Source organism: Ammodytes marinus (genome assembly GCF_949987685.1).
Source record: "Ammodytes marinus genome assembly, chromosome: 25".
NCBI lineage: Eukaryota > Metazoa > Chordata > Actinopteri > Uranoscopiformes > Ammodytidae > Ammodytes > Ammodytes marinus.
In genome coordinates, this window is record NC_137229.1 from 2552327 (window position 1) to 2575791 (window position 23465).

At 43.7% G+C, this 23465-nt stretch overlaps 3 protein-coding genes across 3 annotated transcripts; all 3 read left to right on the forward strand.

Moving 5' to 3' along the window:
• Positions 1-6220: 6220 nt before the first annotated feature.
• Positions 6221-9513, forward strand: LOC307270177 (hereditary hemochromatosis protein homolog; the record flags this gene model as incomplete). The annotated part of the gene is made up of 4 exons (XM_080053345.1): positions 6221-6248; positions 6437-7164; positions 8197-8417; positions 9432-9513. The coding sequence occupies 4 exons, from the start codon at positions 6221-6223 to the stop codon at positions 9511-9513; spliced, it is 1059 nt and encodes a 352-aa protein (XP_079909471.1).
• A 556-nt stretch (positions 9514-10069) lies between these two features.
• On the forward strand, positions 10070-15288 carry LOC307270178 (major histocompatibility complex class I-related gene protein-like; the record flags this gene model as incomplete). The annotated part of the gene is made up of 3 exons (XM_080053346.1): positions 10070-10139; positions 13506-14242; positions 14968-15288. Exons 1-3 carry the CDS (start codon positions 10085-10087, stop codon positions 15286-15288), a joined length of 1113 nt encoding a protein of 370 aa, XP_079909472.1. The 5' UTR covers positions 10070-10084.
• Positions 15289-16493: 1205 nt separating this feature from the next.
• LOC307270179 (major histocompatibility complex class I-related gene protein-like) lies at positions 16494-19542 on the forward strand (the record flags this gene model as incomplete). The annotated part of the gene is made up of 3 exons (XM_080053347.1): positions 16494-16548; positions 17735-18480; positions 19249-19542. 3 exons carry the CDS (start codon positions 16494-16496, stop codon positions 19540-19542), a joined length of 1095 nt encoding a protein of 364 aa, XP_079909473.1.
• Positions 19543-23465: the final 3923 nt, after the last annotated feature.

Below are 23465 nucleotides of genomic sequence, written 5' to 3' on the forward strand. Positions count from 1 at the left end.
GAAACAAAAACACGGGCAAACCCTAACCTAAACATTAACAAAATCAAGAGACAAACTCTGCAAAATAAACAGCAACTCACCCCTACCGGACACAACTGAACAATAATTAACACATGACACAAATCATAAAGGTGGTTCGGGAACCGCGAGTGCTGCTGCTGCCAACTAAGCCTCCCGCTGCGTAAATCTGGCGGAGCCTTATACTGCCCGGAGGTTGATAGCGGGCCAATCACCACCTTCCGCCACTTAGGAGGCAATCACCTGCCGCTGTGAAGAAAAGCTCACTCACACACCCACACACACACACACACACACACACAGCAAAGGGAAAACAGCGAAACGCATAACATACAATAGCCTACACGGCCAGGGCCGTAACACCCCCTTTCCTAAAAATCGAACATTTCCCCCCAAAAATGTTCGATTCACCAGATCCGAGACAACGCGTCCGCCATAACGTTGTCCTTACCCTTTTTGTGATGTATAGTTAGATTGAAGTCCTGCACCAGCAAGGACCACCGCATCAGCCTCTGGTTAGTATTCCTCATTTGTGCCAGGAAAACTAGCGGGTTGTGGTCTGTCTGGACCTCGACGGGCAACGAGCTGGACCCTACATACACCTCGAAGTGTTGGAGGGCAAACAGTAGTGACAGGGCCTCTTTCTCAATAGTACTGTACTGAAGTTGGTGCTTTGTGAATTTTTTAGAAAAATAACAGACTGGGTGATCGATACCGCAGCCGTCCTCCTGTACCAGCACTGCCCCAGCACCACTGGCACTGGCATCCACCTCCATCTTAAAAGGTCGCGCAAAATCCGGCGCCGCAAGGACAGGTGCGCTGCAGAGAAGAGCCTTGGCACACTCAAACGCGCTCTGGCATGCCGGCGACCACATAAATGCCTTGGTGACACTAGTTAGACTGGTGAGGGGGACAACAACATCCGCAAAGTTTCTGCAGAACCCCCTGTAATAGCCTGCCATTCCCAGGAAACGGCGAAGCTCACGTCTAGTTTTGGGCACGGGGAACTCGAGAATAGCCTGTATTTTTGCGGTGAGCGCGCGCACCTGCCCCTGCCCCACCTCCTTCCCCAAATATGTGACTGTGGCCTGGCCAAAGTCACATTTCGCGAGATTTAGTGTGAGTGATGCTTTCTTTAATCTAGCGAAGATCTCGCTCAGCGTCCCAACGTGCTCAGCCCAAGTGCTCGTATACGCCACAATATCATCCAAGTACACTTCACAATTGCTTACACCAGACAGCACGATATGCATTAAGCGCTGGAAGGTCGCGGGTGCGTTCCTGAGACCAAAGGGCATGACGGTATACTGAAGAAAATTGTCGGGGGTGACGAAAGCGGAGATGTCAGACGCACGAGGAGTTAAAGGAACTTGCCAATAACCCTTTAACAGATCAAGTTTTGTAACAAATTTAGCAGAACCAACACGATCAACACAATCTTCCATTCGGGGAAGAGGATACGAATCCGCCTTAGTGACCCCGTTAACCTTGCGGAAATCCGTGCAAAAACGCGGTGATTTGTCTGCCTTGGGTACAAGGAGACAGGGTGAACTCCACGGACTAGAACTCGGGACGGCTAACCCATTCTCCAACAGATAATCAACCTCCTTCTGGAACAGTGCCCGTTTAGCGGGGTTCACCCGGTACGCGTGCTGCTTAATTGGGTAGTGATCGCCAATATCAACATCGTGCGAGAGAACGGTGGTACGGGATGGGACGTCTGCAAAAAGACAGAGATTGGTTTCAATTAACTGAATGAGATCATCCTGGGCCGAATTATCCAAATGACGCATGTGAGCTTTCAGATTTTCAAGGACCTCTGAGTTTCGTAGGCGAGAGGGATGTTCAGTCCGGTTAACCTGCAACCCATCACTCTCAGGACAGTATTGAGACGGCGACACCTGCGTAGCCGTAGCCACAGCGGAGGGCACAGCGGAGAGCGCACCAGGGAACGAAGAGACTACGGCACCTCCACGGGCAAAATAGGGCTTAATCATGTTTATGTGACACACACGAGACTTCCTCCGACGATCCGGGGTGCGAACGACATAATCAGTATCACTTAATTTAGTTTCGATTTCATACGGACCACAGAACTTTGCCTGAAGGGCAGAACCAGGGACTGGCAACAATGTTAACACTTTATCACCAACCTCGAAACTTCTCCGCACCGTCTTTTTGTCATATCTTTTTTTCATTTTATCCTGAGACACAGAAAGGGCGCTGCGCGCGGCCTCACGGGCTTTATGTAACCGCTCCCTAAAAGAGCTCACATAGTCAAGCACATTTTCGCTCGAACTCGCAACATCAGACAGGTATTTTTCTTTCAGCAGCCGCAGAGGACCACGCACGGTGTGACCGAACACCAGCTCGGCGGGGCTGAAACCTGTCGATTCCTGCACGCTCTCACGCGCAGCCAAGAGTAGGAAAGGCAACCCCTCATCCCACTCTTTACCGGACTCGAGACAAAATTTACGCATCATCGCTTTTAATGTCTGGTGAAAACGTTCGAGGGCACCTTGAGACTGTGGATGGTATGCACTGGATTTCCCGTGTTTTATGGCCAACGAAGACATCACTTGAGCGAACAATTTAGACATGAAATTTGAGCCCTGGTCTGTTTGAATAGATTTCGGCAGGCCGAACGTGGAAAAAAAATTAACCAGAGCTTTCACCACGGCTTTTGCTTTGAGTGTGCGCAAAGGAATGGCCTCAGGGTAGCGGGTCGCCGCGCACATCAACGTCAGAAGATACTGGTGGCCAGACTTCGTTTTAGGAAGTGGACCAACACAGTCTAAGATCATGTGTTCGAAAGGCTCTCCGATGGCCGGAATTGGCTGCAGCGGAGCAGGAGGAATAACCTGATTTGGTTTTCCACCAACCTGACAGATATGGCACGAGCGACAAAATTTGGTCACGTCGGATTTCAAGCCCGGCCAAAAGAAGTACCGCAGGATAAGATGGTAAGTCTTTTTAATACCTAAATGACCAGCAAAGCTGTCATGTGCCAGACTGAGTACTTGAGGGCGAAATTTTTGAGGCACGACGACTTGTTGAAACGAATTCCAACCTAGATCACCAGCTGAGGGTGGATACCACTTACGCATTAACACACCGTTGTTAATGCTGTACACACAGGGATTCCCAACCCTGGGGTTGGCGGCAGTGGAGAGGCACGTAACCAGAGTCTGATCGGCCTGCTGGGCCTGGATAAACTCAGTTCTGTCGACTTCAAAAGAGAGCTTAGCGTTAGAGGGTAACAGGTTAACTGGCACACATTTCCCAGGTTTAACACAGGGCAATTCATTTTCCACAGAATCATTTTCAGCACACAGAAAAGAGTCAGATAAATCAACACCATCGAACTTACGCGTCTGCGCGCGTGTCACAGCACAGGCAGGGAACACAGAGGACATGTTGGCAGCAGCAGGACCAGCAATACTAGGCTCAGCGATGGGGTTTTCAACCACCTCGGGAGTTGCAAAAACTTTCCCCCCTGCGAGATCATTCCCGAGAATCAGAGCCACACCGCGCGCAGGGAAATTAGCACGTATCCCAATTTTCACCGGACCCGAGACGAGCGGAGAACGCAAGAACACAGTGTGCAGCGGTACTCGAAGTATACTCATTTTTACGCCCCACACAAGGACATCCGAACCACAGGACGATTTATCTGAGAACGGTAACACATTATCTAACAGGAGCGACTGTGTGGCTCCCGTGTCACGCAGTATAGTGATGGGCACCTGATCCTCCTCCTTCCCCGTCAGTGAGACTAAACCTTTTAGGATAAAAGGCCGGTAACTGTCAGCCACGCAGTCGTTTTCACTCTCGTCTACGCCGACCGGTGCCAGAGAAGGGACTGGCTGAACAAAACCTACACTTTTGGGGTTGCGCGCACTCTGCTCTTTTCGACCGAGAACAGGACAGTGAGATATAAGATGGCCCGTCTCACGGCAGTAATAACATTCTGGCCTGCCAGGAGACATCAGGTTAGCGGGAGATCTGGGAGGTGACGCTTTATAATTTTTCACAGAATTTGACGACACCGGTTGCTCACGGCGCGCAGTGGGAAAAATAACCCGGTGCGTCAAAACAAACTCATCGGCGAGCACGGCCGCTTTTGACATCGACTCTACCTTCTGCTCATTTAAATAGACAACAATGTTTTCTGGGAGGCACGTTTTGAACTCCTCCACCAGGAGTAATTCGCGGAGCTGAGCAAAATTTGCAACTTTACATGCGGCCAACCATTTATCAAAGAGAATTGTTTTCTCACGGGCGAACTCCACATGAGTTTGCTTGGCAGCTTTCTCACATCCTCTAAATTTCTGTCGGTATGCTTCAGGGACCAATTCGTACGCTCTTAATACAGTGGTCTTAACAATATGATAATTCAGACTTTCTTCTATGGACAGACTATTGCAAACCTCCTGTGCTTTTCCTATCAATTTACACTGTAGCAACAGGCACCACACTTCCATCGGCCACCCCAACGTTGCTGCGATGCGTTCAAAAGCCTTAAAATATGAGTCAACATCATCTTCTCTAAATGGTGGGACTAAGCGAATTTGCCTGCTAACATCGAACCGCTCAGGTGGAGCAGCATAAGGGAGCGTACTCACGGGGGTGGACGTGCCGGGAGACCTCTCAACCTCCATAGCCCGTATGCGTAAACGCATGAGCTCGCACTCCTTTGTCTTTGTCTGCAGCTCCACCTCTCTTAGGCGGAGCGCCAACTTGAGATCCTCCGTCTCAAGCCCAGCCTGTATCACCGGTATATGATCTGTGCCATACATCGGGGCGGCAGCAGCAGCCTCGGCCCCTAACACCGCCCCGTTGCTGAATGCTAGTGAGGCTATGGCAGCACCGGCTCCCATCTCCCCGACTAACACATCAGGTGCACCATCCGTTTCAGACTCTTTACCACCACCCCCTACCACAAGCTGCTCCACCAAAAGCTGTTTTAGCTCATCTTTTGTAGCCTTTCTTGGAATAGCTATGTCATGGAAACTGGCAATCAAAACTAGCTCTGCTTTTGTGCATCGCTCCAATTTATCCACCGTAGGCTCCAGCGCAAATCTGTCCATATCAAACGACATCTTGTGAGAAACTGCCAAACAAAAACAAGCGACGGATTACTGCTCTGCAAGCACAACAAAAAAAAATGTACTTTGCAAAGACCGGACGAGAGCCCCCAATTTATGTTATGCCCCGGTCTAGGGGAACCCAGAGGCATAACACAAATGCTACAATCCCACTCCCCGATCCCCAAACCACCACACAACAACGTTTCTAAAGTAAGATAAATGGTAATTTATTTTGAACTGAGCAAAAATGAAACAGATACCGCAATAATCTTCAGGGTGAGTTAACGCCAAAACAACCTAACTGGAAACAAAAACACGGGCAAACCCTAACCTAAACATTAACAAAATCAAGAGACAAACTCTGCAAAATAAACAGCAACTCACCCCTACCGGACACAACTGAACAATAATTAACACATGACACAAATCATAAAGGTGGTTCGGGAACCGCGAGTGCTGCTGCTGCCAACTAAGCCTCCCGCTGCGTAAATCTGGCGGAGCCTTATACTGCCCGGAGGTTGATAGCGGGCCAATCACCACCTTCCGCCACTTAGGAGGCAATCACCTGCCGCTGTGAAGAAAAGCTCACTCACACACCCACACACACACACACACACACACACAGCAAAGGGAAAACAGCGAAACGCATAACATACAATAGCCTACACGGCCAGGGCCGTAACAGTCACGTGATAGAGATGTTGGCTGAAGACGTCCCCGGGGAGAGAAATCATGAGAGAAATAGCCCTCGCATGTAATAAATAAAATATATAAAAAAATAAGGTAACGACCGTCACGTAGCCAAATGGAACGGCGTAAAAGTACCGTTCTTTCTTCAAATATTTACTCAAGTAAAAGTATGTTGCAATAAAACTACTCCTAAAATTACAATTTAATCAAAAAGTTACTCAAGTATTTATAACGGAGTAAATGTAGCACGTTACGACCCACCTCTGATAGTGATTGTACTACACTAAGGCCTGATTGTCACATTTAAATAATTTATTAACAATATAAATGAAACAATACGTTGTTTCATCAGTCAATTGTAAGCAAAATGGAAACCAAATAAGATAAGTCATAGAGAGAACCTGCCATCTGGTGACGAAAGTATGATTGTCCAGTACTACAACATTCTCTGTGTGAACGTGAACCTGGGCTAAATCGTTGTAAAGCTTTTTGTGTTTCATTTTTTTTTCATCTAGAACCCAAGTTACTTGCAAACATTGTTTCCTCTTCTCACTAGTTGACCGTGATGTTAATGTTAATAGATTGATGCAAAGAAAACTATCAAAACAACCTCTAATGTCTCTCTTGTCCCCTGTCAGGCTCAGGAGGGCATTCTGTGTGGTTGATGTCCTCCTACATCTCAGGGAAAACACAATTCCCAGAGTTCTCTGCGATCATTATGCTGGATGACATCCAGGTGGGTTACTATGACTCAGAGATCGACCGGGTCATGAGAGTGGGACATGACGGCTTGAAGACGGTGGACATGGACCTGGGTCAGGAGTTGGTGAATATATTGACCGACATCTTCCCCAGTATGAGGAGGAGGCTCTCGCTGTTCAGAAACCATTTCAACTTGACATCAGGGGGAGTCCATGTCCAGCAAAGGCTGGCAGGCTGTGAAGTGTTGGAGAATGGGGAGCCATCGCTCATAATGTTCAGGGACAGTTCTAACGGGGTGGACACCAACAGTCTGATGACCAACATGACTCACCACACCTACTTTGGCATTGACAGCTTGGTTCTCCAGTGGGGAAGCCTTAAAATTTTTGGCAACCAGATGATGTACTCCAACATCTACGTTCCCTTCTGTCTCCGGAGGCTCAAAAACCTCCTGGAGCGCGAGAAGCATTTGGTGATGCGTCGGGTCCGTCCTCGAGTCCGCTTCCTAACCAAACAGGTGTTGGGAGGGGCTCAGGTCACCTGCATGGCCACAGACTTCTACCCTCGCCACATCAACCTGACGCTGCTGAGAGACGGCCGGCCGGTGGACCAGGAAGAGCTGACCGGAGGCTCGGTGCTGCCCAACGGAAACGGACTCTACCAGGTACAGTGGAGGACACAGTCCTCAGCCCCAGTGGTATTTGCTTATAATCACATACCTTACTGACATGGGCAGTTCAAGAGGGGTGTACTACGAAGCGAGATTAAGAGCTGAGCGAGGTCTGTTGACTCCAAAGCCAGAGTTTTCAGTAACATGAAAGGTGGCTCTCTTTTTACCTAGTTAGATCACCGTGGTAACAGAGGCTGCACGGCTAACCTGCTCAGACCAGTTTTTGTTCCAGAGTTTGAGCTTAAATCTGTCTCTTAGAGCGCTGCCTATTGAGGAAACTAGGCTACACATTTGGAAATCCCGCGGACCTGACAATATTGTCTGAGCGATAGATTCTCACATGCCTACAGTTATTGATGCAGAAAATGTAAAGTAGCCTAGACCTACTGTATGCAGTGCCACTCTATGCTCTCTCCTCAAATGATTTTGCCTGACAATTTACACACACTGGGTGTTAATGAAGCGTTATATAAAATCACAGGTTGCAACATTATTTCACTGTAGGCTTCTTTCTTTTCATCAGTAGCGTATGACGTTTGCCATATGAAAGGAGCTATAGCCTACAATCCTTGAGTTTCTCTTTATGAATAAACTGTTTGTGTAAAGTTAGCGGCACAAGATCAGTCCATTTTGTGCTGAAGCAGAGTCAAATGACGCATCCAACGCCCCCTTTCATGGGGACGCGCACAGAGCCTTAAACTGAAACCCCAGTTTAACATAGGAAATTGATAACCGCCTTCGTGATACCATTCCGCTCTGAGCGAGGGCTAGATTATGTTGAACCAGCTCTGGAAAATAGTGCCAGGCTCTGTTGAGTATACCCCTCAGGTTTTCCTTCCAGAATTTTCTTTTTTGTAATTAGTGTTTTATTGAGTTTTTATACACCACTGTTACATTGTAATCAAAATTGTAGTCAACATTACAATTGACATCTTACCATTTATCCTTTATCCCAGGGGTGTCCAAAATAATCTTTAAGTTCAGTACTAAAGTACATTTCCTTTGTTTCTGTCCACCACTGACCAGGTGAGGAAGACTCTGACGGTTGGTGACGAGGAGCTAAAGAACAAACACAGCTTCACCTGTACAGCTTCTCACCTGAGCCTGGACAACAGGCTGGAGGTGAGCTGGACGGCCCAGTTCTCCCGCTCACACAGGATCAGCATCATCTCTGCTCCGCTCGGCCTGGTGGTCGCTAGCTTCCTGCTAATGCTGCTACTGTGGTACAGGAAGAGACACAGGGAGAGGTCAGAGGGCGTTGGTATGGAAACAACAGAGAGCAGTCAGGAGTCAGTGGCAGAGCCAATGATTAGCTCCGACCCCGTTAACCAAAGTATGGAAACAACAGGGAGCAGTAAGGAGAGGCTGACTACCAATGAAGAAACTGATTGATTTGTTAATTAATTGATTGATTGATTTTTTTTTCAGGAGCCCCTGATTGAAGAGCCAGGCTAGAAATCTTGTGTTATCCTGGACTCAAATCAAAATGTAAACAGTCAAATCAAACTTTACTCAGTAAATGAGAGGTGCGACCGAGGTAAGGGCAGCACTGCGAACAAATATTGTGTTTTAATGCCTGTGTGCCTGATTGTATGAATCCTAAATGCACTAATGCTAATGAAGATGTTAATGACAAGACTTAAGAGTCTATGTTTAATAATGCACTTTCTCAGTTGGCTAGGTAGCCTCTGTGCTAACTTAATTTGCTGTTCTTTTGTAGTGTGCTTCGTGTTAGCTGCCTAGCGAGCTAACTGTATGACTGACCAGTGTACAGCTCTGGAAAAAATTGGAAGATTGAGTAAAAATCCAGACTGGTGTATTGTTTATGTGTGACATTAAACGGAGTCATAACCAGTTGAACACGCCTCTTGCTCATCTTTCTTCACAACACACTGGAGAGGTTTGAACCAGACAGACAGTAAAGTTTAGTTGATCATGTTAACAGTTACACCAGCTATCAGGCATTTTTTTTACTCAAAGGTCAGCAATTCTGGAAAATATATGTTGACAAATCACTTTTTGTCAAAATCAGTCAATATCTCCTCATGATCTGCTACAGCCTACCTGTCTGTACTGTGTGCGCGCTGGGAAAAAAAACAAGTGTTAACTTAAGAAACAGCCTAGGCTCTGTAAACTGGTATTTAACAAAGGGAATGTAAACAAAGTGGGTTTTTCCCACTGATATGGACAAAAAGTGATCTGTCAACAAACATTCTCAAGAATCGCCTAATAACTGAAATCTCCTAATTGTCCATTCTCAGATCAGAGGAGGATGTGGACCAGGCAGCAGACCAGCAGAAGCTTCTCAGAGGTTCAGAGAATAAAACTAAAACTCCCATGTGAGGGGATTGGATAGAGACAGTCTATTACTCTCACACATTCAAGGTTCATGTGAAAGTGCTATTTTTCCTCGTACTGGGCAACTATTTACTAATCGACTATATGAAAAAGCTGACCGGGTTTGACCCACACTGGGTCTTCATCAGGGCTCCACTCCTAGGATGGGCCACCAGCTTATGAACTTTGAACTTTTATTGTGGAGTATTTGAGTATTTCAACACAATAACTTTAATTGAACTCTTACTATTTTACATACTGCAGAACCTCTAACTGAATGTGAAATAATAGTCATAAAGTTGACAGTAACATGAAGCAGCAGCAAGCACAGGCGCATTGTCAAAACACTGTGAACTGGCAAGAAAAGCAGAAAGACAAGACGGTGTACTCCTGTCTGTCTCTCTGTGTAATAGCCTGAATCCTCTCTCTGATTGGTTAGTTTTCTTATCCACCTTAATGCAGGACTCCAACAGCTCAATGTATCATGTCAACAAAGAGAGAGTGAAAGTCAAGGAGTGAAAAACAAGAAAGACGGATAGTTCGACGGATAGATAGATTTTCGAATAGTCCGATCAACATGTTTGTCGTCCAGCTGATGTTTTTCGTTATTTTCTTCCAGTTGACGAGTTCAGGTAACAAACTCTTTCTGTCTGTCACAATGTTTACCACTGTCTGTAGTCTGTACTCAGTGATTATCATTTATTATGATTATTGATTCTGAACATTAGAGCTCAGGCACCAGCTTAAAGGCATACTAGGTGATTCTGGAAAATGTTTGTAGACAAATCACTTTGTCAAAATCAGTGAATACCTCCTCACAATCTGCTATCTCATACTGTGTGTTCTGAAAAAAGAATCTGTGCATATACACAGCCTAGTGTGCGATATGCGAATACACAGCATAGGCTTTGTAAACTGGTATGTAAACAAAGGGAAGGTTTACAAAGCAGACTTTGTTTACACTAGATTGTTTAGTGAAGACATCTGAGTTTTCAGGCAAGGCAACTTTATTTGAATAGCACATTCTACACACAGACAACTCAAAAGTGCTACAATAAAGAATGCAAGAATTCTTCAGATCTTTGGGTTCAAGATCATTCTAGAACCCAAATTACCTGCAAACATTCTTTCTTCTTCTAACTGTTTAAGCCAGTGTGTCCGCTAGATAAAATTGGTGCCGGTCATATGACCCACACGGTTTCATTTAACCGGTCAAATGGGAAAAATTCAGGTAAAATATTGATAAGCAGTCTATACAGAATATCAATATTAGGTTTATAGCTTATTTATATTGAAATGTGGACTACTTGCAACAGGCAGAGGGGGGCCTAAACAATGAAAGCAAAGCAAATAACATTTAAAATGCGGATCTGACATAGGCATAATCTTTTTCCATTTGCAAGGCAGAAGAAATAAAACAATAGCCTATTTAGTTTTTGCAAACAAACTATATATGAACAATATGTTGACTCAACACCGATTTACGACTCATATCGGACTCGAGTCTAGTCTCAAAATAATTTTATTATAATTTTTTTTTAAATTGGATATAGGAGTCGCGACCGGGTATGCGAGTGCACGTGCTGGGGCACATTGCGGGAGCTGCAAAAAAGTCGCAGTAAATCGATTTTTCCATTCATGCCTTATCAGAGTCAGTCATATTCATTGAAAATACAAGCTTTTTTGTTTGGTAGGGTGTTACCCCTGTAGTTGGCACACACTCTCTGGTCCCATTTTGAACATGGGAACCACCACCCCGGTCTGCCACTCCTTAACCACTGTTCCATCCAAGTCAGCCCTGCATTCCTTAAAGTCTTTATAGAGTAATGTTGTTGGGACAGTTCCGCCTAGGCACAATATTGGCTACGCCCCTGGTTTGTTTTCAAGGAGTGTTTAGAATTCATACCAATGATTTCATTCAAGCTCCCATATTATGCAAAATGCACTATTTCAATGTTTTTGAACATAATTATGGGTCCACGGTGTGCCAAAGAGACTGCCAAAGTATATAAAATAAAGAAAACTCTCCTTTTCTCACTCTCCCCATTTCTGAAACCCTCCACCCCTCCCCCCAATAAACTCCAGTCAGAATTCTCCCCGTTTCTGACGTCAAAAACGGGAAAGCCACCTCTCCCCACATTAGTAATCAGAAACTTCCACTGTGCAGCTCACCCCCTATTTCTTATTGGTCCACGGCCCGAGATCCTCTGGAAAAATATTCCTTCACCGCCATGTTGTTTGCTTGTCGCTAAGCGACAAGATGCCTGTAGTACAGCAAAGCATGCTGATTGTTGCATAAACCAACACAGAATGCTTTTGCTCACAATCCACTAATTTACCTTAACCACAGCAGTATATTAAAGCCTCGTTTTTAATTACACAACGGATAGGAAGCTACTTGTGCTTTTTTTCAAACGCTGAAACAGAAAGAAATGTTTTTATTGGTATTTTTGCCTGACTGGTGTATAGCTATTAGCTTTGGGACAAGCATCCAGCTTCTGCTCATAATAACATATTTATATTCCCCACCGCAGTCTGGCAATGCCTTGTTTTTAGCAAGACAAAGCATTGGAAGGTAATAGTGTAGAAGTCAAACTTTGAAGCTAATGTTTTCACTGATTTTAGTGATATTTTTAGCCGCTAGCTCCCGAGCTAGCTTCGCAGTAGCCACCATCTTTTGCTGCATTTTTATTGTGAACATGGGTTGCGTTCCGAATCGCATACTTTCTACTATATAGTATGTAGAAAAAAGATTTAGGATGTCCCGATTCTTGTGGCCAGATTTAGGATGGTTAGAAGTACCCGGATGTCTTACTTCATGCGGCCAAGATTGTTAGTGTTGAAAAGTGCATCCTATTTGGGCAATTCTGACCCACAATCCAGTGCGCACGTGAAGTGACGTCACATCGACGAAGCCTCCATATGAAAACAAACGGGGATGCGACGGATATAAAAGCAAGAGGCAAGATCAAGGCGCAATGTTATGATGAAATAAGAGAGTAAAGTATGTCCCAATAGTATGCCTACTGCATCCTAACTAGATTATTTTTATCGTCGGATGTAGTATGTAGAATAGAAAAAAGAAAGAGTATGAGATTCGGAACGCAACCATGCTGTTTCCATTAGCTTGTGGCTGTCAGTGCATCTGTATGAACATAGTCTTTCATGTAGACAAGGATCGGTCATGTCAAACTGTTCAAAGTGCGGCTGAGCTCCTCCGTTACTAGCACTAGACATGGTTCTTCTCAGGGTAAACCTAGCCGTAATAACAGGCACGGCAAAGACGTCATCATTGTTTACAAACAGACAGAGGGCGAGGCGTATGGCTTCGCTTCTGGACAGGGGCGGGGGGAGCTCATAGATGGTATATAAAACGAGGGGAGCTGCAGCTCAGTTTCAAAAATAGGCCATCCTGAGATTAGCTGAAAATCAGGGTATAGAGGCATACTACAATAAATGATCTGAACGTTTTTTTCAGCAAACAATTAAAGAAAAACGTATTAGGGACCTCTAAGACCATATAATATGGTGTATAATAGAACAGAAAAGTGTATAATATGAGACCTTTAAAGGAACCACAGTGTATGTCAAAATAGCTTCTAACATGATGGAAATAGCAAGGGGACATAACACTAAGTGCTCTGAGTTACTGATTAGTAGACCCCAGGTAAATGCTCTTGAAGTTACCAGGTGGGAAAAGAAGGAAGCATTCAGGCACATTGGCACAAAGACAAGGATAGTTTAAAACCCCTTTTATTAATTAGGGCATATCAGGTTAAAAATATATGGAGAGATGATTGATTGTTTTAATTTTCTGTTTAAGTTAGCTGTAAAGTGAAGACTACAGTTTTGTGTCAGAAATGTTTCTATCTAGAATCCAAATTACCTGCAGTGCAAACATATCCTTTTCTCACTATTTGATCACAATGTTATTTGGACTGAGACTAAAATAACTATCACAAACAACCTCTAATGTCTCCCTGCTTTGCCCCTCTCAGGCTCAGGAGGGCACTCTCTGTGGGCTTTGTCCAACTACATCTCGGGGAAAACCCAGTTCCAAGACTTCACTGCGATCTTGATGCTGGATGACATCCAGGTGGCTTACTATGACTCAGAGATCGACCGGGTCATGAGAGTGGGAGGAGACGGCAAGAAGGTTGAGAATCAGGATTGGGAGAAAGATCTGGGTCAGAGGTTGGAGAATGAGCTTCGCAGCGTGTTCCGCAGCATGAGAGGGAGGCTCTCGCTCTTCAGAAACCATTTTAACTTGACGTCGGGGGTCCACGTCCAGCAGAGGCTGACAGGCTGCGAACTGTTTAAGAATGGAGAGCCGGCGCTCATAATGTTCAGGGACAGTTCTAATGGTGTGGACACCAACAGTTGGATGTACAACATGACTCACCACACCTACGCTGGGATTGACAGCTTGGACATCCAGTGGGAACGCATTAAACAGTTGCCCTACCAGATGGTGTACACTGAGATCTATCTTCCATTTTGTGTCAAGACGCTCAAAAACTTCCTTGAGCGCGAGAAGCGTCTGGTGATGCGTCGGGTCCGTCCTCGAGTCCGCTTCCTAACCAAACAGGTGTTGGGAGGGGCTCAGGTCACCTGCATGGCCACAGACTTCTACCCTCGTCACATCAACCTGACGCTGCTGAGAGACGGCCGGCCGGTGGACCAGGAAGAGCTGACCGGAGGCTCGGTGCTGCCCAACGGAAACGGGCTCTACCAGGTACAGTGGAGGACACAGTCCTCAGCCCCAGTGCTTCAGTCAAAGAATAGAGACTCCTGTTGTGTTGAAATATTTTAAGTTCAGTACTAAACATCTTAGAGAAATATAATTTACTGAGTTTCGATAATTTCTGTAAATTCTCCTGTGTATGCTTAATGTACAAAGTACTACATGGCCTGGCGCCACCACCACTGCTAGAGTTTATTAGGTACAAACAGACTCAGATCACCAGAGCTGTTGCAAACAGGGACTGTGAGATTCCTTTCAGAAAAACTGCTTTTAGCCATAACACCCTTTCCGTTACCGGTACTGCATTATGGAACACACTACCTCCAACTATAAGGGCATGTCCCACACTGGCCTCTTTTAAGTGCAAAATAAAGACATGGCTTACTGATAACCAAATATGTAACCACATATAACACTGCACTGTATCGGCCCACTTTCTATTGAATTGTATTTCCTTTTTAACCAATACTTATGTTTGTCCTTGCTTTTTATAGAACCTTTTCATTTTATGTATTTATTGTATATCTTTTGTATTGCTTTTACTGTAACATCCACCTGCCTATGGACAACAGATGGAAATTAGCCCCTGGGCTACAATCTGGCACATTTACATGTTGGAATGACTATGTTTATCAATGTGCATTGTCCTGAAATAATTAAATAAATAAATAAATAAATAAAGTACATTTCCTTTGTTTCTGTCCACCACTGACCAGGTGAGGAAGACGCTGATGGTTGGTGACAAGGAGCTAAAGAACAAACCCAGCTTCACCTGTACAGCTTCTCACCTGAGCCTGGACAACAGGCTGGAGGTGAGCTGGACGGCCCAGTTCTCCCGCTCACACAGGATCAGCATCATCTCTGCTCCGCTCGGCCTGGTGGTCGCTAGCTTCCTGCTAATGCTGCTACTGTGGTACAGGAAGAGACACAGGGAGAGGTCAGAGGGCGTTAGTATGGAAACAACACAGAGCAGTCAGGAGTCAGTGGCAGAGCCAATGATTAGCTCCGACCCCGCTACCCAAAAAACTGCTAAATGAAAACTTGCAGACTTTCAGCTTCTGGTGTATCGTGGTCTGATATACTTGACTGCTCGATTCTTTCTTAATTCTTGCTAAAATGTTTTACGTGTTTTACAATAAACAGTATATAAAAGAAACCAATGAGAGCAATCAGGAGAGGCTGACTACCAAGGAAGGAAATAATTGATTGATTGATTGATTGATGAGAACAGTTCAGGCCTGAGCCGGTAAAGTGTTGGTTACCTGAAGAAGTCCTGAATGAAAACCTGCAGACCTTCAGCTTTGAACAATCACCAAACACTCAGACCCTCCCTGAGACTTTATATCTATGAATATACTTGTTTCGATTTCACCTAATATCATTTGGAGTGAGGCTTGTGTCATCTGAGTAATAACTAAGACTTTCATCAGTTTTATAAAGGAGGTCAATAGAGGAAATAATTTGATAGTTTAGTTACAGTAACATGAATAACCACTTATGTACAGGTGTAAATCTACATTAACTGAAGTACTGTAGTTGAGATTAGACAGTTTTACTTGATCTGGACAAATTAGATCCAGCTGGTACCATGTAGGTCAAGGTTAAGCTTACAGAAGATAACTCCCAGGACGGACCCCCCCCCAAATCAGGTTTTATTTTGAGCTTTTATTGGGGAATATTTTAAGCCAATAACATTTATTTAACTCTTACTATTTTGGATACTGCAGAAGCTCTCAACTAATGTGAAATAATAACAATAAAGTTGACTAACATGAAAGCAGAAGCTTGTTACCACACAACATGACTGTGACAAAGACAGGATATAATAGTGTCTCTGAAACGGAAAAGTTGTGGTTAACACTTCCTCTGCTAAGATGACTCAACGACATAAAATACACAGAGACAGTGCATAAACATTTACAAATCAAACTGCAAAATGCTAAACAATACAAAAAGAAGAGTGAATATGTTGGTAATGTGTGACTGCTTAGTGTGGGGATGAAATCATTTTAATGTCTTGATGTGCCAAATGGACTTTGTAACATCAATAAAAGCTGAGATCACTGCCTGTCTCTCTGTGTAAAACCCTCTCTCTGATTGGTTAGTTCTCTTATCCACCTGGATGCAGGATTGTGATTGGCTCCAACAGCTCTGTCAACAGAGAGAGTGAAAGTTAAGGAGTGAAACACAAGAAAGACGGATAGTTCGACGGATAGATAGATTTTCTAATATCCAGATCAACATGTTTGTCGTCCAGCTGATGTTTTTCGGTCTCCTCTTCCAGGTGACGAGTTCAGGTAACGAACTCTTTCTGTCTGTCACAATGTTTACAAACTACTGCTGTGATCAGCTGTTTCTATGCTTTTTTTAAATGGTCAGTTTGTTTTTAAAATAAACAATTGCACATCATTTCTCTTACATTATTTTATTACAAATATTCTATTTCAATTCTTTGAGATGTAGTTTACACATATTCTATAGTTTTATGTTCAGTCTGTGTTTCTTTTGTGCACAATCTGTCCACAACAAATTCCTTGTGTCATAGAACGAACCTATCCGTCAGGGTGTTTACCACTGACTGAACACAGCCTGTAAACACAGTGCCAGAAGGACAGCAGATATTACTGTCACGCATACTTCAGGATTATTCTTCTGTACATTGTGTTACTGCTACTAGTGAATTCATCAAAATGTGATTTCACACAAGTCCAGCTCAATGTGCTCTAGAAAAAAGCCTCTTGGGCCATAAACGTCCGACTTTACCTAATTTACAATAACTGATGCTGGAACGTCACCTCTCTTTGGGGGAAGGAGACAGAACTTGTGCAGGAGGTGAAGCGCTACGGATATAATGACCTTTTTTTTCTTCTTGCATGCTTTTAATATTCATTTAGTTATCCATGGTTTCTCAGCATATTTTGGTTTTACTATTTTCTTTACAGAGGACAATGTTTTTCATCCAGTCCTGCTACAATTTTCAGAAATGATTCATAGACTTAATTTGCACCGTGTATGACTGAGATCAGGTGGGACATATCTCCACGCACAGTCTCACCTCTAGAAATGTTCTCCTGGATAAGGGGCTGGACTAGGGCTGGGCGATATACTATAGACTCTTTGCTTCTCTGGAGTTACCCAGGGTGTGAGGCGCCGGTTGGGAGTGGGGATACTCACGAGCCCCCAGGGATGTTCTAGTTCTTAATATTATTGATCCTGAACCTTAGAACTGAAGTACCAGAAGAGTTTAAGATGTCAGTTCATGACTGACAGATGTGTGATCGTTTAATTTTTTTATTATTTGCTTAAGTTAGCTGTAAAGTGAAGACAACATTTTTTTGTGTCAGAAATGTTTCTATCTAGAACCCAAACTACCTGCAAACATTGTTTCCTTTTCTCACTATTTGACCATGTTAATTGGACTGAGGCTAAAAGAACTATCACAAACAACCTCAAATGTTTCCCTCTTGTCTTGTCCCCTCTCAGGCTCAGGAGGGCATTCTGTGTGGATGTTGTCCAACTGCGTCTCAGGGAAAACACAATTCCCAGAGTGCACTGTGGTCGGGATGCTGGATGACATCCAGCTGGGTTACTATGACTCAGAGAGCGACCAGTTGATGAGAGTGGGACCTGACGGCAAGAAGACGGTGCCACAGGTGACAGGTCTGGCTCAGACGCTGGCTCAGACGCTGGTGAATGTAATGCGCGACTCTTTCCCCAACATGAGGAAAAGGCTCTCGCTGTTCAGAAACCATTTCAACTTGACATCAGGGGGGATCCATGTCCAGCAAAGGATGGCAGGCTGCGAAGTGCTGGAGAATGGAGAGCCGGTGCACATCATGTACAGAGACAGTTCTAACGGGGTGGACACCAACAGTCTGATGTACAACATGACTCACTATACCTACGCTGGCATTGATAGAGTGGATCTTCAGTCGGAAAACATGAAACAGTTGCCCTTCCAGATGATGTTCTCCAACTTCTACCTTCCCTTCTGTGTCCAGCTGCTCAAATACCTCCTGGACAGTGAGAAGCACTTGGTGATGCGTCGGGTCAGTCCTCGAGTCCGCTTCCTAACCAAACAGGTGTTGGGAGGGGCTCAGGTCACCTGCATGGCCACAGACTTCTACCCTCGCCACATCAACCTGACGCTGCTGAGAGACGGCCGGCCGGTGGACCAGGAAGAGCTGACCGGAGGCTCGGTGCTGCCCAACGGAAACGGACTCTACCAGGTACAGTGGAGGACACAGTCCTCAGCCCCAGTGCTTAAAGGGATTGATCAGTGTTCATGAAGTGTGGTTGTATGAGGTATTTGAATGTACTGCATGCTTAGTTACCCCGGAATTCCACTGGCTGCGCGTACGTTATCCTACGGTTTTGCTCCGTGCTCCACGTCCGTCAACACCCACCGGCTCCGTTTTAAAAGCAGCACGGACAGCGCCGCCGGACTGCTGGAGTCGCAGGCCATGGAGTTCACGCAGCAATTAAAATTGATGGCCGATCGCGCTTGATAATATGATGTGAACATATGTGGTATTTACACAACAACAAACGCACAGAAGGTTATTGTTCCCATCCGAACGAGTAAAAGAACAGTGGGCATGCTCGTATGTGTCTCTGCTGATTGTTACCTGCAGTGAACATGGAGTGTCTTATTTTGAATATGAACCGGATGTTTTATTGTTTTGTTGGCATCTGTGTTCCTGTCCCTCTCGATGTGTTTTGTGCTAAATTGATGCAGCGAGCTCTGGCATTCAGCTTTTAAAAATACTCAAATGCATACAAAGTGATGTCCAGCGAACATTTGGCGAACGTTTGTTTATGTTTATTCTAACCGTGGCAATAGTTGATGCTTAGAGCGATACCCGAAACGTCAATCCACGACGAAGTCATACGTTTCCAAAAAAGCAGATACTCAGGTGAAGTAGTGATACTCCAAAAATGTACTTATGTTCAATACTCATAGTAAATTTCCTTCGTTTCTGTCCACCACTGACCAGGTGAGGAAGACGCTGATGGTTGGGGACAAAGAGCTAAAGAACAAACACAGCTTCACCTGTACAGCTTCTCACCTGAGCCTGGACAACAGGCTGGAGGTGAGCTGGACGGCCCAGTTCTCCCGCTCACACAGGATCAGCATCATCTCTGCTCCGCTTGGCCTGGTGGGCGCTAGCTTCCTGCTAATGCTGCTACTGTGGTACAGGAAGAGACACAGGGAGAGGTCAGAGGGCGTTGGTATGGAAACAACAGAGAGCAGTCAGGAGAGGCTGACTACCAATGAAGGAACTGATTGATTGGTTAATTGGTTAATTGATGTGAACAGTCCACCTGGGCAGGTAAAGTGTTTGTGATTTTGAGCACGTTTTAGCACCTTCAGCTTTGAACAATCACCAACACTTCTTCATGTAGGGTCATGTTCACACTGTCTTGATGCTGAATTGTGGTTTTTGACCTACTGTGAATCTGTTTTTTTTTTTACTGCTTACGACTCATTTCCAATTAGCCTGGTGAGACCAGCTTGGACTTTCTCTAATCTTGGTGGGGAGGAGCTGTCTGTTAGTGGAAGGCAGCCCCTGATTGGTTCATGTAGTCATCAATCTAGCCTTCAGTCAGACCGGACCCTCCCCACTGTCTGTCTGTTAGTGGAAGGCAGCCCCTGATTGGTTCATGTAGTCATCAATCTAGCCTCCAGTCAGACCGGACCCTCCCCACTGTCTGTCTGTTAGTGGAAGGCAGCCCCTGATTGGTTCATGGAGTCATCAATCTAGCCTTACTCATGCATTTATTTCCAGTAAAATGAACTACTGTAATGGCCTGTTTGAAAAAGAGGTTTTCGGCAACTCCAAATTATTCAGAACACCCGTGCCAGGGTCCTCACCAGAAGTTAAAATATGAGCATCTTACACCAGTTCTAAAGTCCTTACTCTGTCTCCCAGTCAACCAAATAATCTCTTGCATGTTTATTAATCACTCCATGGCTCTCGTCCTGAATATATTTCATAAAACCCTTGTCGAACGATGAGGTAAATTCGGACCGGCCTACTTGTTGTTCCTAGAGTTAGAACAAAACACTGTGAAGCAACATTTTGTTATTATGTCACTGCGAACAAATATTACTGCCTGTGTGCCTGATTGTATGAATCCTATATGCACTAATGTTAATGAAGATGTTTATGTGAGTCTATGTTTAATAATGCACTTTTCTCAGTGAGCTAGTTAGCCTCTGTGCTAACTTCATTTGCTGTTCTTTTGTAGTGTGCTTCGTGTTAGCTGCCTAGCAAACTAACTGTATGACTGACCAGTGTACAGCTCTGGAAAAAATTGAGAGACCACTCCAAATGTTCAGTGTCTCTCGTTTTACTATTTATAGGCATATGTTTGAGTAGAATGAACATTTTGGTTTTAAAATATAAGCTACTGACATTTCTACTAAATTCCAATACATTTTTTGTCATTAAGAGCATTTCCATTAAGTTATGTAGAGATGAAGATTGAGGAAATATCCAGACTGGTGTATTGTTTATGTGTGACATTAAACGGAGTCATAACCAGTTGAACTCGCCTCTTGCTCATCATTCTTCACAACACACTGGAGGGGTTTGAACCAGACAGACAGTAAAGTTCAGTAGATCATGTTAACATTTACACCCATGGGGCATTATTTTTTACTTAAAGGTGGAGTCAGCGATTATGAAAAATGTTTGTTGTCAAATCACTTTGTCAAAATCAGTGAATATCTCCTCATGATCCACTGCTTGTCTGTACTGTTCGCGCAGTGAAAAAAAAAATTAAGTGTAAAGAAACAGCCTAGGCTCTGTAAACTGGTATGTTAACAAAGGGAGTTAAGCCTCAGAAACAGACTGATAGTTTGACGGATACATTTTTCCTCATATCCAGATCAACATGTTTGTCGTCCAGCTGATGTTTTTTCGTTATTTTCTTCCTGGTGACGAGTTCAGGTAACAAACTCTTTCTACCTGTTCAATAGAAGTACCAGTTTAAGATGTCAGTTCATTGGTTAATAGTGGTGTCACCCTTCTCAAAATCTGCGATTCAGATAGATTATACATTTTAAGGTCGCGATATAATTTGATTTTCAATTTTTTTTTCTTTGAGCACGGATGGTTAGCCTTTAAATTTCGAAAGTTATTTATTTGTCATTGCTTCAGGGACGAGACAGCAAAGCATCTGTTCTTGTTGAAAAATCTAAATGGGAATTTAATTGTTCTGAGACTGCTTTGCCAGGCTGCTCTGCACCATTGATGGTGCCAGTGCGACGCCTAGTGGCGAAAAATGGATAGTGTATCTGGTGATGATACTGTTGTTAAAGGCCTACTTCACCGGTGGGAATATGAAGGTGTATTTAATTCTGAGATCCTATGTAGTATAAATGTGCAAAAAAATTAAATTGGTTCATCTTAGCCTGAGAAAAGGCAGAAAGAGTGTTTTATGGTCTCACCCTACATTTCTCTTACTGTGATGTCACAGGCTAGGATGAACCAATTTTCTTTGCACATTTATACTACATAGGATCTCAGAATTCAATACACCTTCATATTCCCACCGGTGAACTAGGCCTTTAACAAGTGGATGAGTTTAGTTCCCACACGTGTCAAACGCAGAGGTCAAACGTTGAAATACTGCTGTAGGGCTGTTCTATACATTTTGGATCCTTGGAGCAATACGTCCTTAAGTGTTCTTTTGGTTGTTGTATGCAGATATTATAATTAACACTTGTGAATATGTTGCAATAATATAATAGTTATTAAGATGTAATTTCATGTTAGCGTAGCTCATTCTTTATCCTCGTTTAAGTTATGCTAGTGCTATCTGCTTGTATAGACAGGCTAGTGTTTGTGTGTGTGAAAATGTGAAAGGAATATTGGGCTATTTAGTAATTATGCATATAGTGCATGAAGTGAACTCTTCAATAAAGCTCCATCTTAAGAAGATGTTAAACTAGCTGTATTCATTGCCTTGTTCGCTATCCTTCTACACATTGTTAGGACACAACTGCTAGGACAGAATAGCATATATAGAAAATCAGCTCAAAGGTGATTATGAATGATAAATAAACGGCACAATTAAATACATAGAAATGGGAAGTCAACAATCACTACCACTTGTTTTGGGAATGTCCTAAAATCTTCACTTTCTGGCAGAAGATCCATACAGAGCTAGAATCTGTATTTGAGACTAAAATTAATTTTAATTGGGACAAACTACTTTTTGGTTTACTTCACTCAATCTCTACAAATTATCAAACAAAATACCTATTTGGAATTCTTAGTATAGCTGCCAGGAAAGCCATCACAAGGAAATGGCTAAAACCAGACATCCCATCCTTAGAAAACTGGTACGATATTATCCACGATATATTTGTAATGGAAAGAATAACGTTCTCCGTGAGGCTCCAGCAGAGCAAATTCGAAAAAATATGGTAAAAGTGGAAGAGATATATCTCCCAGAAACGACCTTCTTTTGTCTGATTGATCTGATTTGTTGTCTTTGGGTTTTTTATTAATTTTTTCTCTTATGTGTCTTGTTTTTCTTTTTAGCTTTCAAATACAACCCCTGCTGTACTCCTTATTTTATTCCATATTTTTGAAACTGAAACCACCCCTTGTTCTTTTTGTTCCTTTTATTGTCTCTATGTATATACAAAAAAAAAGGATGGAGCAGCGTATATTTTGCATCAAGATGATTGTAAACTGCATATACAAATGTGTCTCCAAATAAAGATAATTAAAAAAAAAAAAAATGGGAAGTCAAAAGTGCAAGAGCTGAGTGCGAATGTGCCAATAGTTCAGCTCAAGTTATGTCCCATGGGGGAGGGGTTTGGTGGAGCTGTTGATGAGTCTTATTGCTTGTGGGAAGTTTTACAGAACATTTAATTTTAGAGATTTAATACCGGTTGTACTTTGAATGTATTTGTTCTAAAAATATCTGCTTAGACTCTCAAGCTAGTGAAAAGACCTTTGGCACTGGTTTCCTGTTGCAAGCTTAGAATTGTAGCGATGGTACAGTGTTGCAGACAATTCATCTTTTTCCCCGCTCCTCTGCTTTTCATTTCTAGGACGAAAACGTTGATGAAACTCCTTACATATTCATCTCCACAATGTTATCTTTATTCTTTTAGCTGATGGGCTGGAACTCCACTCTGAGTGTGCACTTTTGCTTGCTAGTTACAGTAACATGGAAAAAAACACTTAAGTGC